The 15,738-nt window shown below is 46.7% G+C and overlaps 1 protein-coding gene across 1 annotated transcript in view; it reads right to left on the reverse strand.

Moving 5' to 3' along the window:
* Nucleotides 1-311: 311 nt before the first annotated feature.
* Nucleotides 312-15,738, reverse strand: part of LOC121439078 (titin-like) — a gene marked incomplete at its 5' end in the record, with an annotated part of 41,969 nt that continues 26,542 nt past the window's right edge. The window contains 14 exons of the mRNA XM_041639573.1: nucleotides 312-1,618; nucleotides 1,956-2,255; nucleotides 2,728-2,881; nucleotides 2,972-3,663; nucleotides 4,411-4,567; nucleotides 4,697-10,389; nucleotides 10,512-11,105; nucleotides 11,390-11,695; nucleotides 11,785-12,360; nucleotides 12,949-13,248; nucleotides 13,368-13,673; nucleotides 13,801-14,385; nucleotides 14,491-14,793; nucleotides 15,069-15,371. Of these exons, the coding sequence (XP_041495507.1) occupies nucleotides 1,320-1,618; nucleotides 1,956-2,255; nucleotides 2,728-2,881; nucleotides 2,972-3,663; nucleotides 4,411-4,567; nucleotides 4,697-10,389; nucleotides 10,512-11,105; nucleotides 11,390-11,695; nucleotides 11,785-12,360; nucleotides 12,949-13,248; nucleotides 13,368-13,673; nucleotides 13,801-14,385; nucleotides 14,491-14,793; nucleotides 15,069-15,371 (10,568 nt within the window). The remainder of the gene's footprint in view (nucleotides 1,619-1,955; nucleotides 2,256-2,727; nucleotides 2,882-2,971; nucleotides 3,664-4,410; nucleotides 4,568-4,696; nucleotides 10,390-10,511; nucleotides 11,106-11,389; nucleotides 11,696-11,784; nucleotides 12,361-12,948; nucleotides 13,249-13,367; nucleotides 13,674-13,800; nucleotides 14,386-14,490; nucleotides 14,794-15,068; nucleotides 15,372-15,738) is intronic.

A 15,738-nucleotide genomic window follows, 5' to 3' on the forward strand; every position in this document is an offset into this window, starting at 1 on the left:
AGATGTCTAGTCCCAAGATATATTATTTGCTCTGTAGCTATAGGAGTCAATTTAGCTTCCCATGAAACTATTTCTCTTGATAGTTTTAGAAGACAAAGCTTTCATAGATGAATTTATTCTGCGAATTCTCCAGGCTTTTAAAAGGGTATTGTTGGATTCATCCAATGTAGCAATTTAAAAGTTTGCTTTGAGTAAGGTTTAAATGTTGGCTATTCGGAACTTGCAGTTCCTTATCTTGTCTGTGGTAATCCACGTGCTATGTGGAAACTACAATCCCCTCTCCAGCATTGCACAAAAAAAAACCAACCACACATTTTGAGGTGCAGATAGCTTGCTTTATTTTTCCTTTTTATCTCAAGGAGGTCCAACATTTATAACTACCAATTATACCGGCATGAAAAGGACTACATCAAATTGATAATTTGTTTGTGGGCAGTTGGTAGTAATGTTGTTTTAACGACAGCTTCATTTGTTGTTATTATTTTCTTGTTGTTATATTTTGCTGTGGCTCATTGCTTAGTTGCCCAGTTTCAGGTGTAATTTAAATTTAGAACTACCACACGAGGCATTAGCTGCACCTGGGACCTCCAGGAGTTGGCACTGCTCTGGCATGGGAATACATGAATAGCCTGGTGAAACGAGGGGATGGCCAGGAGATGGTACTTTTTCCAGGCTACCCAGGCACTCCTTCTGTCAGAGACAGTGTGAAGTGAGCGAGCAAAGTGTTGGCCGTTACACTTTGCTCTGGTAATACTCGTCATGATAATTTTAAGTGTGACATCATCAGGGAAAATGTAAGACGTTAAAGTGTTGCTTACAGGAGGGTAGGTGCAAACATCACCAATGCCTTACATTTCTGATTCGATAGGTATCAGTGCTCATGTCAGGGACATGCACAGCATCCTCTCTTAGGTGGACAGGACATCTTCAGTGGGGAATTTCTCCACCCACTGAGGCATACTTAGACATCAACAGTATGTTGAGGCACAGAGATTGATTTAAGTACTGGCAGGGTATTCGTTCCATAATCCATAGAAACTTTCTCCTACCAATGGTTAGTTTCATAAGTTACAGTGTAAAATGTCATATAATAAATGGTACAAAACTTTATAACCGTGAATCCGGCTGTATACGGTATGTACATGTCATTAGCAAATATTCTCAGGTATGAAAGGATCGAAATGCCTATTTTTGGAACTGTGAGACTCACTTAGGTGAATACAAAACTACTGAAAAATATTTACAGGTCAGAAAGATTAGTCCATGTGAATCGTTTGTGAGAGATTGTACGTGTGGAGTATTAGAGCCCCCCGGCCCTCTTACATAGAGCGGATATTAATATTCACAGTAGCAGAGTCAGATCCGAATTCATTCCCTAAGCTCAGGGTATAAAGTCCGCCGTCTTGTTTCTGTACGTCCATGATGATCAGGGTTGTCAGGTCGTCTGTGTTTTCGATGTGGAATCTTCCATGCTGGTCTTGGTTCTGGATGGTCCTGCCGCCACAGGACCATGTTATTTCTGGAGTAGGCTCCCCAGTAAAAGCGCAGGCTACTGTGAGCACTTTGCCTTCATCGATGCTGATATCAGACGGGAGAGCTTCAATTTTAGGTGGAATTCCTTGATGGGAGGGATAGCAACAGAAACGTTTTAGGGTGAGAGAAACAAGAAATCCTATTTGTTTTCTAGTGAATTTTGTGCGTGAAAACTGTGGTTCCCAACCTGAAAGTTGCGACCCCACTGGCAAACTTCTATCTCCAAAATTATTTACATTATGATTCATAACAGCAGCAAAGTTATAGTTTTGAAGTAGCGACGGAGATAATGTTATAGTTGGGGTCACCACGTGAAGGACTGTGTTAAAGGGGGGCAGCGTCGGGAAGGTTGAGACCCGCTGCACTAAAGCTATACTGTGCCATGTGGCTTGGCTCCCTCCACCAGGAATTTCATTGCTCACCTCTTCCGCCTGCTCTCAGCATCCTACTGGTGGAGCTTTCCAGATGTGTCATGCTAGATTGCCCCATAAAACTGCTGGAACTCATTTCTACAAGGGACTCTTGCATGGAAGACATGCTTTGGGCAGACATGCTTGCAAACTTCATTTCAGTCATGCTAGCGCTGCTGCTGCTGAAGCTGCTGAAGGACGCCTCCTGCTTAGAGGCAGACATTTGGACGGACTGAGACGAGAAGCTTCCTTGCAAGCTCGCGTCACCACTTGTTCTCAGCACCACCTCTCGGGATGGTTCTTCAACGAGAGCTGTGGAGCATAGCAGATACACAGGGGACAGCAAGGACATCTGGTTATTTGGTGACGTCTGACGCCAGCTTAACGGGACTGAAAACTTAACACCCACGGAAACAACACAATCCAAACAGTTTGCTGTTGAAGCATAAGCGAGTACATATATACATACATTTGTCGAGTGCTAGCAATGCGAAATGATCCTTAAATGTCTAACATTACACGCAGGTGCTAGAAACCACTAGGAGAAAAATGATTAGCCATATATGAGGTAGCTGACACATGGCAGTAGGAAGTTTTACAGGGCTGTGGTAGCTTTACTGCCAACATTTAACTTACCCAAATTCCTGCTTAGAGAATTGAATTATGAGGATTATGTCACCCAAGATGCCCGTCTCTCCTACCCGTAGTCTTTTGAGAATTTTCTGTGCTTGAAACACAAGCAACCCTCACCTCACCCCTCTGAGGTCTTAACAGATGTACTTACGAAGGACTGTCAGGGAAGCTGTGGCCGAACATTGGCCGCGGAAATTTTTGGCCTTAATGGTGTACTTTCCACTGTCGCTTACAGATGCATTTCGGATTTCAAGTGTGTACACATTTCTGGAGCGACTCACGCTGACATTGGAAGAAATGGAAATCTACAAGAGTAGGGAAAAGGCATTAAAGTCTTTACCTGAAGACGTGATATTTTAAATTTCTTTCAATATATATTCATAACTTAAACTTACGGGAAGGTTGTTTTTAAACCACTCAATTTCAGGGGATGGCTCCCCGCTGACCTCGCAAGAAAAGAGAACGTTTTGCCCTTCGTTAACATTTTGAGATCTGGGCTGCGAGATGAAGGCTGGAGCATCAGAGAGTTCTTTGCTCAAGGTCAAGTCGTACTGGCACTTGACGACTCCCTGACTGGTTCTGCCTATGCAGGTGAGGATTCCTTCGTCTCTCTGACTGGCTTGCTTGATGGTGAGGGTTTGGTCACTGCCAGATACTCCGTATCTGTATTCCTCCGAGTTAGTAAGCTCAACGCCATTCAGCACCCATTTCACATCGGTGGCGCCAGCAATGTTGGCTTTCAGAGTCACCCTCTGGCCATCGGTTATGCTCATCTGAGTAGACAGCGCTTTGATCTCGGCGTGAGTTTTGACTTCTTCTGATGCCTGTGAGGTTTTGGTGACTTCTTCGTGGACAATAGATTTTTCTAGGGAGGCTGCCTCTGATCTCTTGACCTCCTCAGAAATCAGAACTTTGGATGTCTCCTCCTTGATGGCCAACTTCTCATGAGATTTTACCTCTGACATCTTGATTTCTTCAGAAGCGAGGGATTTTTGAGAAATTTCCTCTTGGATGCTTGCTTTCTTCTGAGATGTAACTTCAGAGGTCTTCTGGGTAGATACTTTCTGTGCCTCAGTATCTTTTACAGCTAAAAAAAAGGAAACCTCTGTAAGTAGACATATTTGGAAAGTGACCTCCCTCTCTGCGTTTGTAGATTCTACTGTGATGTGCATTCAGAAGCAAATGCTAGCTTCCGTGTGCGACTGTAGGAAGTGGTCACATACAACTTTTGAGATTGCTGCCATGGTTCCTTAAACTAGACTAAGTTGAGGATGATTTTTATGACTGAGGGGACATGTCTGGAACAGGGGAGGCAGAGGTTTAGAAGTACGGACTTTGGAGATTTTGAGCAACTGAAAAGCTATCTTATAAAAGATTGAGGTGTCTAATTTTAACTGGGATAGGAGTGTAGCTCATTCCCCAACTTTGTGCTCCTTGTAAAATGGCAAGCATCAAAGTTTAAAGAGAAACTAACAGTTTATATATTCACTCAATTTTACTTATCTTATTTTTTGAGGCAGGGCTTCATATAGACTAAACTGACTTCAGAGTCACTGTATAACTGAGGCTGACCTTGAACTCCTTACTCACCTGCCCTAACCCAGGGCCTTGATTATAGGCGAGAGGTACTAGACTTACCCGACTTTATTCTTAAATATCCCCGAGAGCAGAGTAAGATCTGTGGAATCTCACAGAGCACCACACGTAATCAGGCACGCCTTTTATGCTGATACAGGGGCATCTATTAACTGTAAATCTGGTGTGTGCTGTGTGTTGGATACTGTTTTAACCGTGTTCTCTAGTACACATTAGTTAGGAATGAAACTCCACCCACCTTTTACTGTAAGCTTGCAGCTGGAGGACACAGATCCAGCAGAATTTGTAACTGTGCAGGCATAAAGTCCGCTGTCAGAAGCCTCGGTCTTGAGGATTTCCAGGGTGAATCCTTCTTTGTCTTTGGAGAGTTTGTATTTGCCATCTTGTGCGAGAGCCTGTGGAAAGCAAGTGGTTGGAGTTTTAGAGCATGGTTTACCATGGAACTTTCTTTATGAGTCGGGGATGAGTGGGGAGACATGAGATTTTTCTAGAAAACAGTTAAGGGGCATTTTAGAACTTGTTACCTTTCCATCCTTTGTCCAGGTGACAGTTGGCTGGGGCTCTCCATTAACTTTGACTGTAATTTTCGCAGTACTGTCTGAAGAAATGGTTGTATCCTGCAACCCAGTAACAATTACTGGCTTTGAGGAAATTGATTCAGGAGCTTTTGGTTCCTGTTTCTTGGCTTCTGTTGACTCAGCAGTTTTCTGGGCCGACTTCTTGGCTTCTGTTGACTCAGTTTTCTGAGCTGGTTTCTTGGCTTCCATTGACTCAGCAGTTTTCTGAGTGGATTTCTTAGTTTCTGATATGCTCGACACCTGCTCATGAATGCTCTTGAAAGACTGTCCAGTAAACTGGAAGCTGGTTTTGGAAGTTCCTCCTTCACCAGCGACCTCACAGACATACTCTCCGCAATCAGACTCGCTAAGGTGATGAATTTTGAGTTCGTAGGTACCGTCCGCTGAGTAATGAAACTGGAAATGCCCATTTTCCTTGAGTTTCTTGCCGTCTTTATACCAGGTGACCTCTTTTGCACACAGAGCGCTACTTTCAACCGCACAGGTCAGCTTTGCAATATCTTTAGATGCCTCTGCTTTCAGGGACTGAGTTATCTTCGGTGGAGCCGAGGCTGGAAGCTGTTGAGTCTTCTCTGCCGGTGTCGGTTTTGTCTCGGTGGTAGGTGACACAGCTTTCGGGAGAGAAGTCACTGGCTCTGGAGATTTGACTCTCTTGGGAGACTTCACTGTTTCTGGGGACTTCACTCGAGGCTCGGGGGACTTGACTCTGGGTGGTGACGTCACGGTCTTTTCCGGAACCCTAGCCTTTTGCACGGTCAGCGTGAACTGGGCTTCCTGCTTTCCATCGCTGTTTTCGACCACCACACTGTAGCTGCCCTCGTCGGAAGCCTGCACGGAAGTGATCTCAAAGGTCGATTTGTACTTGGTGGTGGTCACTTGGTGGCGCGGAGAAGTACTTATCACTTGGCCTCCACGCAGCCAGGTCACGGTTGGTACCGGTTCCCCATCTGTATCGCAAGAAAACCTTGCAGGCTCGCCTTCATAGACAGTTATGGACCGTGGTTTCGTTAAGATTCTTGCTGCCAATGTCGTCTTCATCTTTCTCACTGTGGATTTTTCTTCGAGTGACTTTTGCTCCGATGCGGCGCTTTTCATTTCTGCAGCTGCATAATGCTCATAGGAAGAGAGGCTTTCTCTTGTCTCCGTCATTTGTGACTTCACTTCCCTGACTGAAGAGGCCGCTTCCATCTCTGATGTCCTCTTAAATGACGAAACTGCATAGGCCTCTGTTTTTGTCAGTTCGGGGAAGACTGACTTGGGGACTTCCTCATCCCTGCGACGGGATGCATAGGTGGTGTAATCACCCCCCGTGACGTCCAGGGTTGCATAGTCAGATGCTTCACCTTTGTAGTTGGTGCACACGGCCCGGTAGGTGCCGCTGTCCTCAGTTTGACAGTCCAGAATCTCCAAGGTCAGGACTCCACTCGTGTTGGTGTAATGAATCTTATCGCTCTCTTGGAGTTCAATGCCATTGTGGTACCATCTGACCTCAGCAGTTGGCTTAGACTGAACATTTAAGATGAAGCGCGTATTTTGGCCACACGGCACCCTATGGGAGCGCATCCGCAGGGTGATTCGAGGGGCATGATCCAGGGTGAAAGGCTGCTGACTCAGAACTTCGTACTTCCTTTCTGATGTCTTCTGCGTCTTTAAGGCGGCTTTCATGGACTCGTACCTAGAGAAGATGTCAAACCTTGCAGACCTCTCGAATCTGGAGAGGGACCGCTCACTAGACACAGGGCTAGGAGAACGCGGGCGCGTCCTCTCTGGTGTGGGAGATCTTCTTTCTGTCTCATCTTCGTAGCCCTCAACAGGTTGTGGATGGGATCGGATCAGCTCGGACACTGGTCTCATTAACTCAATGTAAGTTGGAGACAAGGAGCGTCGTCGTCTCAGTAGTCTGGACACAGATGAAGACGATTCTCTTTGAGTCCGTCTTGAGAGTTCATATTCCTCTTCAATTTCTGTTATCTCTGTCACTTGCCTCTGTCGCTTTGATTTCTTTTTAGACTTTTCTTCTTTTGACATGTAGTCAAGCTCACTTTTGTATTCTGAGAGGCGCTGGGTGGTTGTCACTGGCCGCAGCAGCTCCTCTTCCTCCTTCTCGGCCATGATCCTCTGCCGTAGCTTCGGCTGCCTGTATGAGGCCTGGGCATGCCGTTCCCGCAGCTCTGCGTAACTGGTGCTGGTTTCCTCCTTTGTTGGGATGTGGTAGGTCGAGTACCGGAAGTCTCTTCTCCTGTCTTCCACTTTGACTTGAGCTGCAGGAGAAGAATACCGCAGGCTAGAAAGCTCAAAGCGCGGAGGGCTTCGGCTGGGGGGTGAAGCCGAGAAGCCCAGCTCCAGCTCCTCCTCGAGACGCAGCCTCTCTTCCTCTGTTCTTTTCATTGCCAGGTAGTCATCAATAGGGAGGAGTAGCTCCTCATCCGACATGTCACCCAGAGAGCGTCTCCTGCGTCTGTGGTAATAAACATCATAACCAGGAGACGGAGTACGTCGGCGGGCTGGCCTCACCATTTCCAGATCATCTTGGGATAGTTTGGGGATCCTCCATTTGGGTCGGTATTGATCTGTAATTCGGGGAAGAGGCGTCACGTAGAACTGCTCCCATCTTGAAAGGCGGATGCGCTTGGGTCTTTTCTGGACAACCCTGTCAATTTTCCCGGGCATTTCGTATTGATCCCGGATCTTCTTATACCACTTCATGTCAGACATAGGCACGAACTGCTTGATGCGTTGGTCTTCTTCTACTGTGGCTTGTTTGTGCCTGCGGGGCTCTGGGACTTCATAAGGCATGCGGAATTTTCTCTCCTCCTTCTTTTCCTCTGTCTGAAGTCGGTATTCTCCCTTGACCGTCTTGGTGCTCACCGCCGGTTTGTAAAGGATGGCAGCTTCTCTCAGAGCCTCTTGGGCTACGGGAGTCAGCGGCACGGTTTCCGTTCCAGAAAGAATCTCCGCCATCCTCAGTGTTTTGTCAATCTGTTTTTGGACGTGCCGCTCTCGTTCCTCCTTACTCTGGAATTCTTGCTTGACGTATCGCAACCGCTCCACTTGGAGGTGAGCCTGGCAGCTGGTGGATCCAGCTGTGTTTGTGGCTGTGACTCTGTAATACCCCGTGTCTTCAGGCAAAGTGTCCCTGATGTGCAAGGCATAGTAATCTAAGCCTTCATGGACAATTTCAATGTGGGGTCCGAGGGACAGTGGCTGACCATCCTTCTCCCATTTTAATGTTGGGGCGGGTATGCCCGACACTCTTATCTCAAAGCAGACGCTTTGGCCCTCCTGGCATTCGGCATTTGCCAGGAGCCGCTTGAACATGGGCCTGAGGTTGGTGTCTGTCGGAGGTGGGTGTAGAGTGACCGTCAGCTTTGCTTTGCAGCTGTCTTCGCCGTATTTGTTCCTGGCCACCACAGTGTATTCGGCGTCATCCTCTGTGGTGACGTTGTTGATCGTTAGCTGATAGAGACCCTTGTCAGACTCGAATGTGTATTTCTTTTCGTCCTCACCTGGCTTGATTTTCTGACCTGACTTATACCACGTCACGCGAGGTTCTGGGTGGACAGTTATAGTTACTCCAAACCGGACGCTCTCACCCACGTAGGCCGTCTTGTTATAGAGAGGCAGGGTAAATTCTGGTGGCCGTTCCAGGAGCCGCATGGCATCCGTCCTGCGCTTGACTTTCTTGGTCCTCCGGCAGTAGTAGTCATACACTTCCCTCACGCCTTTAACGAACAGCTCTGCATAGGAGCTGTCTTCACCGTAGTCGTTGACCACTTTGCATCTGTAGGTCCCGTCGTCGAATTTGGTGATGTCTTTGACGTACATGGTGGCCACTCCATCTTCATAGGTAATTTCATATTTCTCGCTGTTTTCCAGCTGTCTCACGCCAAAGTACCACGTCACCTGGGTAGACTGGTCATAGTTTTCGATTTTGCATACGTATTTGACATATCCCCCTTCCTCGCCAACGGCATGCATTATCTGCCCTGAGACGGGACCGATCTCGATGGAAGCCACTTTAACTTTGGCCACGCTCACTCCCCTCTGGGACCGAATTGCCCCACCACAGGAGATCCGGGCTGCTGACACAACCATATTGAGGTCCTTCTTTATCAGGGTATGGTAGTAGCGCCGGTGTTTCAGTGTCCTGATGACTTTAGTACTGACTCTGTCTATCTTTTGCTTCAGCCATGGGTGCTGCAGTGCCTCGGACGCAGTCATGCGAGATTTTCTCTCTTTTACCAACAGCCGGTCGACAAAATCCATGGCTTCCAGGCTAATGTCTTTGAATGCTTCTTCATCAAAAGTATATTCTGCATTCATGATGTTCTCAATCATCTGTTGGTTGGTTTCAGCCAAAAATGGGTTGATTCCGCTCAGCAGCACATACACCAGCGTACCCAGGGACCACATGTCTGTGGCAGTACTGACAACGTCATGCTGGTGGACTTCAGGGGCATAGTATTCAGGGGCTGTGAACAGAAGCCGGAAGTTGTCTCCTGGCTTTAGCTGACGCGCTTGACCAAATTCTATTAGTTTGATAGTGGAGTTCTTTCTTGTCTGATAAATGATATTTTCTGGTCGAATGTCAAAGTTGCCAATATTCTGACTGTGCAAGAACTCCAGCGCTTCGCAGACTTGGCGGACGTAGCTTACAATTTCTCTTTCATTCAGCTCAAAGGCGCTTGTGTTGATGCGTTCAAATATGTCGAGTCCTGATATAAATTCGAAGATCATAACCAGTTCTTCCATGCTTTCAAATGACTCGTGGAGGTATAAGATGTTTCTGTGCCTAGCAATGTTTAGAATGGAAATCTCTTTCTTGACCAAAACCTGATCAGTCCCTTTGACTTTAACGAATTTGGCCATGAATGTCTTCTTCGAGGATGTTTCAACACAGCGGTGGACAATTCCAAACTCACCACGTCCAAGGTCTTCAGCTATCATGTATTTCTCATAGAGCTCCTTAGTTTTAGAGTGCGATGCTTTCGTCATGGTGACCTCCCTGGTTTCATCCACCTCGTCATCGTAATTCATGGCTCTGGCCTTGTCTTCCTTGGTAACGGTTGGTTCTGAGGGCTCCGAAGGCTTGCTCAGGCCAAATTTATTTTCAGCTATCACTCGGAACTGATAACTCGTTTTTCCAAATAAGTTGATCACAGTATAACGTGTTTCTCGGGCCTGTCCCACGCGGAGCCATCTTTCTGCGGTAGTCGCGCATTTTTCAACAATGTAGTTGGTGACCTTGCTACCACCATCAGAAGCTGGCTCCGTCCAAGTTAAGTTGACAGAATCTCGCGAGACATCACTAACTTTGACGCCCCTGGGAGGGTCAGGAACGTCAGCCACATCTAGTTCAACTGTCTTTTGATCGATTCCAAACCTGTTTTTAGCGCAGACGACATAGAAGCCGGCATCTTTTCTCTCCACTCCGTTGGGGAAGACGAGTGAGGTGAAGGATCTCGTGACAATCACTTGGTAGTGGCCATTATTATCGATGAGGTCTTGTCCTTTCTGCCAGGTGATCACGGGATCTGGTTTGCCGCTGAAGGGAATCTTGATGCTGATCACGTCTCCTCGGAGAGCATGAACTGCTCCCATGCCTTCAAGGGTTTTGGGCAGGTGTATCTTCGCCGGAACTAAATCAAGGCAAAAGAATAAAGAACATGATTTAGTAAGACTTAATAATACTCTGCCCCACACAACTTTTTTAACAATAGCTTGTCTGACACCAAACTGGTGTCCATGAGTTTGTTTTTACCTTCCACTTCCAAGGAGGCGGTGCCAGACACGGATCCCCCTTGGTTGGTGGCTCTGACTTGGTAAACTGTGGCATCGTCGTCTGTGACGCTGGCAATGATGAGCTGGTGGTAACCCCCCTTAAACTCCTGAATTCTGTACTTGAGCCCATCGGCAATGATCTCTTTGCCTTGTCTGTACCATTTCACAATGGGCTTTGGATGACCGGTCACCTTGCAGACCAAAGTGGCATTGCTCTGATAGCGGACATTCAGGTTTCTCAGCTCCTCCTTGAAGTGTGGAGCCTGAATCGGGACGTCGGATTTCGGGGTGACCGGCTCTGAAATCTCGCTCCATTCGCTCTCTCCACCCAGGTTTTCACATTTGACGCGGAACTCATACTCAAGACCTTCAATAAGGTTTTGCACGGAGAAGACGGTTTCTCGGATTTCTTCCGTGGTCACCGCAATCCACTTGTTTTGCTTCTTCTCACGCTTCTCAAGGTAGTAGTTCCTGATCTTTGCACCTCCGTCGCTCGCGGGTGGCTTCCAAGCCACAACACAAGAATCCTTGGTGACAGCAGTGATGGTTGGTCTACCAGGAACACTCGGCTTTTCTGTTAAAAAATAGAAAGATTTGTCAGGTTTAAAACAGCTATTGTTTTAAATCCCATTTTAAATAATTCCTCCAATGTTCTGTGCAGCTACAATGAAGGGAATAGAATAGTATACACACGTTCGCCTTTAAGATATAGGAACATCCAATTCCAGTGAAAGAAAGACAGTAGACTTTACCCCTGGGTCTTCAGTTTCCTCTCCAACTTTATTTCTGCTCAAACGATTTAATGGGGACAAACTTTTACCACCCAGCTAGAAGAGCTAGAGGCCGGGTCGTGCTTACCAAATGGACTCTTGATGATCACAATGGAGGCCACCTCTAGTGGCTCACTGATGCCAAAGGTGTTCTGAGCTGAGACCCGGAAATAATAGCCGGCGTTTTCTGTGAGGTTCACAATTCTACAGGTTGTCACGGAGATGGCTGAAGACACCAATTGCCATTCAGCCCCTTCCTTGGCCTCACATTTCTCCACCACGTAATTGGTGATCCAGGAGCCGCCGTCATCAGCAGGCGGCTTCCAGCTGATGACCACAGAGTTCTTCAGGAGTGCCTCGATCACAATCGGTCCCGTGGGTTTGTCTGGTTTATCTGTTGAGAGAAGGCACATTGTAGTGGGTCTCACCGTGTGCTTCTTACTACCTTGGGAAAGAAAGTTATCAAAAGCAAGCGCTACGTACCTTGTATTTCCACATCCAGGGTTGCGTCAACTGTCCCAAAGGCATTGCTGAGCTGAACCTTGTATTTGCCAGCGTGGGCCTTACGTTGGACGTTCTTCATGACCAGATGGGTGTAGTGCTCAGTGTTTTCAATTGTAATGTTTTCTGAGTTCTGCAGAAGTTTCTGGCCATGGAACCACGTCATGGCAGGTACTGGGCGACCGATGTACATAACGTGGAGCCGAAGTGTAGAGCCCACCGCGCCGTAATACTTCTCTTTCAGTGGGTAACCGGGGTGGAACTGCGGGGCTGCTTGGAGAAGCAGCTTACTGCTGGTTTCCACTTCTCCAACTTCGTTTGTAGCCACGCAGGTGTAGACGCCTTCGTCTTCTTGTTCTTCCGTCATTACCGTCAGTGTATGCGTGCGCCCATCTGATGACATTTTGTACTTGCGGCTCTGGATGAGCTCTTTACCAAACCGGAACCATTTAATGTCAGGGAGGGGCCTTCCCACTATCTGGCATGAGAGCTGAGCAGCTTCGCCTAATTTGGTGGTCACATCGGCCATTTCTTTGCGCACTCCCGGGGCTTCTCCAGCTGCACATGGTGAAAGATGATGTGAAATGCATCATTACTACTGAATGTGTGATCTGTGCACATCAGCAACGGATCATCCTATTGATTAGCACTGTAATAGATGCTATGATGTACATCAATGGTTCCTATAAGCTAGTTTTCTAGGATAAGGTGGAAAGTGGGGGTTCAGCGAGCACATCATCCTATTGTATCATACTGGCACATTTTTTATACTGGTTGGGAGGGCATTAAGGGTGTATCATGAGGTTTGGAGGGAGTAAGAACTCTCGGGACAAGCTTACAGTTTTCTTGCCCCGATTTAGATTTAGGCACATGATGCATGCTTGTTAACCTAACAAAACCAAAAAGCTGATTGCATCAGAGGGAGAAACTGTTGCAGAAAAATGCCTAGTTTGTCCTCCCTAACATCTCCTGCTGGCATTTTGTAGCCAGGGTGGCTTCTGGTCAGATTGATCAGCTAATCCATATGTACCCATCAAAGTGCTCGATTTAACTCTATTCGCCAATAAAGGCTGTCAGTTTAGCTGGGAATAGACAGAGTTAGTTTCACCAGGTTCCGTTTCTAACAGAGAGCAGTAGGCTACTTACATGTTAGCTTAGTCTTTACAGACATAGCCGTTCTCCGGGGTCGGCTGAGCCCAGTCTCATTCTCGGCGAAGACTCTGAACTCGTACTCAGTAGCCTCTAGCAAACCCCCGATGGTGAACTGCCTGTCCTTGATCCGCTCCTTGTTACTCTTCTTCCAGGAACTGTCCCCGGACTGTCTATATTCCACCCAGTAGCCAAGGATTTCTTTGCCACCGTCACACTCAGGTTTCTCCCACTGGAGAGTGACACTGTCTTTGGATATCGAAAGAATCTCAAGTTCTCCTGGTTGGCTCGGCTTGTCTGAATAAGATAATTGAGAAAAGAATTAGATGTACTGGCAGTAAAAAAAAAAAAAAGGCAGGGACAAAAACTGACTTGCTTCTTTGGTTTTTCTTCCCCTTTGGAAACACTTTACTCACCAAAGGGATCTTTACAAACAACTGGCTCAGAAGCAGGGCTGGTCTCACTAAGGCCCACGTCGTTCTGTGCGATGATACGGAACTGATACTCGGCATCAGGAACGAGGCCGGTGACTGTGTACATGGTGGTGGTGATCTGGGTTTTGTTGTGTCTCACCCACTTGTCAGTGGATGTCTCCTTGCGTTCAATGTAGTAGCCTGTGACCCGAGATCCGCCGTCATCTTTAGGCCGAGACCAGGACAGGCTAACGGAACTTTTGGTGACATCAAGTACTTCAGGAGGATTGCTTGGTGGTTCCGGTGGATCTGTAAGTGCAAGTGAGAAGTAGACACGCTCAGAGTGCGATCTCAGATCTCGTGAGCTGTTGCTAGCTTTAAGAAATGGATGCCTACAAACCAACTTTTATAATGTAGTGGTTGAAAGATCACTTACTCAGTGGTGTTTTGGGTATGACTGGCTCCTCGGATTTCAGGGGTTTGCTTATGCCGAACTGGTTTTCTGCCGAGACACGGAAATGGTATTCCACATTCTCTTTGAGGCCTTTTACCACCAGAGATGTGCCTCGGACTCTGGAGTCAATGGTATACCAGGCGGCCTTTGGTACCTCCCTTCTCTCAAGGATGTAGCCCAAGATGTCAGCGCCACCGTCATCAGCGGGAGGTCTCCAGCTGACCCTTACAGAGCGAGCTTGTATGTCATCATACTCCAGTGGCCCTTCTGGGGTGTTGGGGCTGCCTATCACCTTGACCTTGATGTACACGGTCTTCTTGCCACATTTGTTCTCCAGAACCAAGTCATACGTTCCAGAATCATCTCTGTCTGCTTCTTTGATCACAAGCTCAGTGTGTGTTTCAGATGTTGCAATCATGGCACGCTTGCTAATATCTTGACCTTCCTTGGTCCATTTACATATTGGGAATGGTTTTCCTTTAATTGGTATGGTAAGTCTGATGACTCCACCTTGTCGAACAAAGACACCTTCCTGGTATCTTTCATCAAGTTCATAGTCAGGGTATTCTGAGGAAAAACAAAGGATGACAATTTAATTTTTTTTTCTAAATTGAGGAGTAGGAACAAGTTATAAGGCATTCACAGCAGCAAGTAAACACTCAAGTATCTTACCAAGCATCTCTGTGACTTTGACTGTTCCTGGTACCTCAGCAGGTTCCCCAGGTCCGCCAGCGTTACAAGCTAGGACACGGAATCTATATTCAGCGCCCTGAGGTAGGTGTGTTAGGGTGTATTCCCGAATCTTGGTTGGGGTGGTGTTACATTTGGTCCATTCGCGTTGATCGACTTTTTGCATTTCAATCAAGTATCCCGTGACTTTAGATCCGCCTTCATCTTCTGGAACACTCCAGGCCAGGGAGACTGATGTCCTTGTTGTATCTGTAACTCTGGGATTTTGTGGCTTTCCTGGTGGAGCTGGGAAGAGCAAGGATAAGGAGTGTACTTGTTAGATTTGCTGCAAGCTGACAGATAACTGTGTCGTCTAACAAATACAGTGTGTGGTTGAAATACAGCCTGCTAGCAATTTTATTTTCCACGTTTTTTTTGTATTCTATATTCTGTAGCTTTGTTGTAGTGGTAATTCCAAATCTGTTTTCCTCAGAACTCATAGAACTCCATACTTCAGAAAATTGAGTTCCAACACATAAAATCCTATCTCAATAAACATGGCTTATACAAAATATATTTACCGATTGGATCCATGGCAACGATGGGTTTGGAAGGACGACTTGGCTTTCCAGTCCCTCTTGCATTAATAGCTGTAATACGGTGCTCATATTCTAAGCCTTCAATTAGGCCAGTGGAGCGGTACCTTGTCATGGTCACCGGTACTTTATTGACACGGACCCATCGGTCCGCCCTTACTTCTTTACGCTCCACAATATAGCCGGTCACTTGGGAGCCACCGTCATCCTCAGGTGGATACCAAGTAAGTGTCATGCCATCACGGGAGACGTCAAATATCTGTAATGTCTCTGGAGGTCCAGGAATACCTGTAGCAAGACAGAGAAAAAATGAAATATGACAACATGAACAAAGAAATCCTGTTTATCTGTATTATAGTTTTAGTTGGTATTTTAGGTGGTAGGAAAGGCAAATGACCATTTCCACAGTGCCTTCACTTTTGTGGGTTTTTTGTTTTTCCATTTTTGCTGTATCTTCTTTTCTTCAATCTTATAACTATTAGGCATATATTTTATGCTTTCTCCTGTATGTTTATCTCTAGTTCCTCCCTTGCTTGTGTTTTCTCTTCCTCTCTTTTTTCTCAGTCTCCTTTTGCTTTTCGACTTCGTCAACCAAGTAAAGAAGCTCAGAAAATCTACCTCTGTTGAAAGCTGCCAAGCAAGGCTGCTAAGAAGC

The sequence above is a fragment of the Microtus oregoni genome, unplaced genomic scaffold (genome assembly GCF_018167655.1).
Source record: "Microtus oregoni isolate MIOR12 unplaced genomic scaffold, Mior012 000060F_001, whole genome shotgun sequence".
Classification (NCBI taxonomy): domain Eukaryota; kingdom Metazoa; phylum Chordata; class Mammalia; order Rodentia; family Cricetidae; genus Microtus; species Microtus oregoni.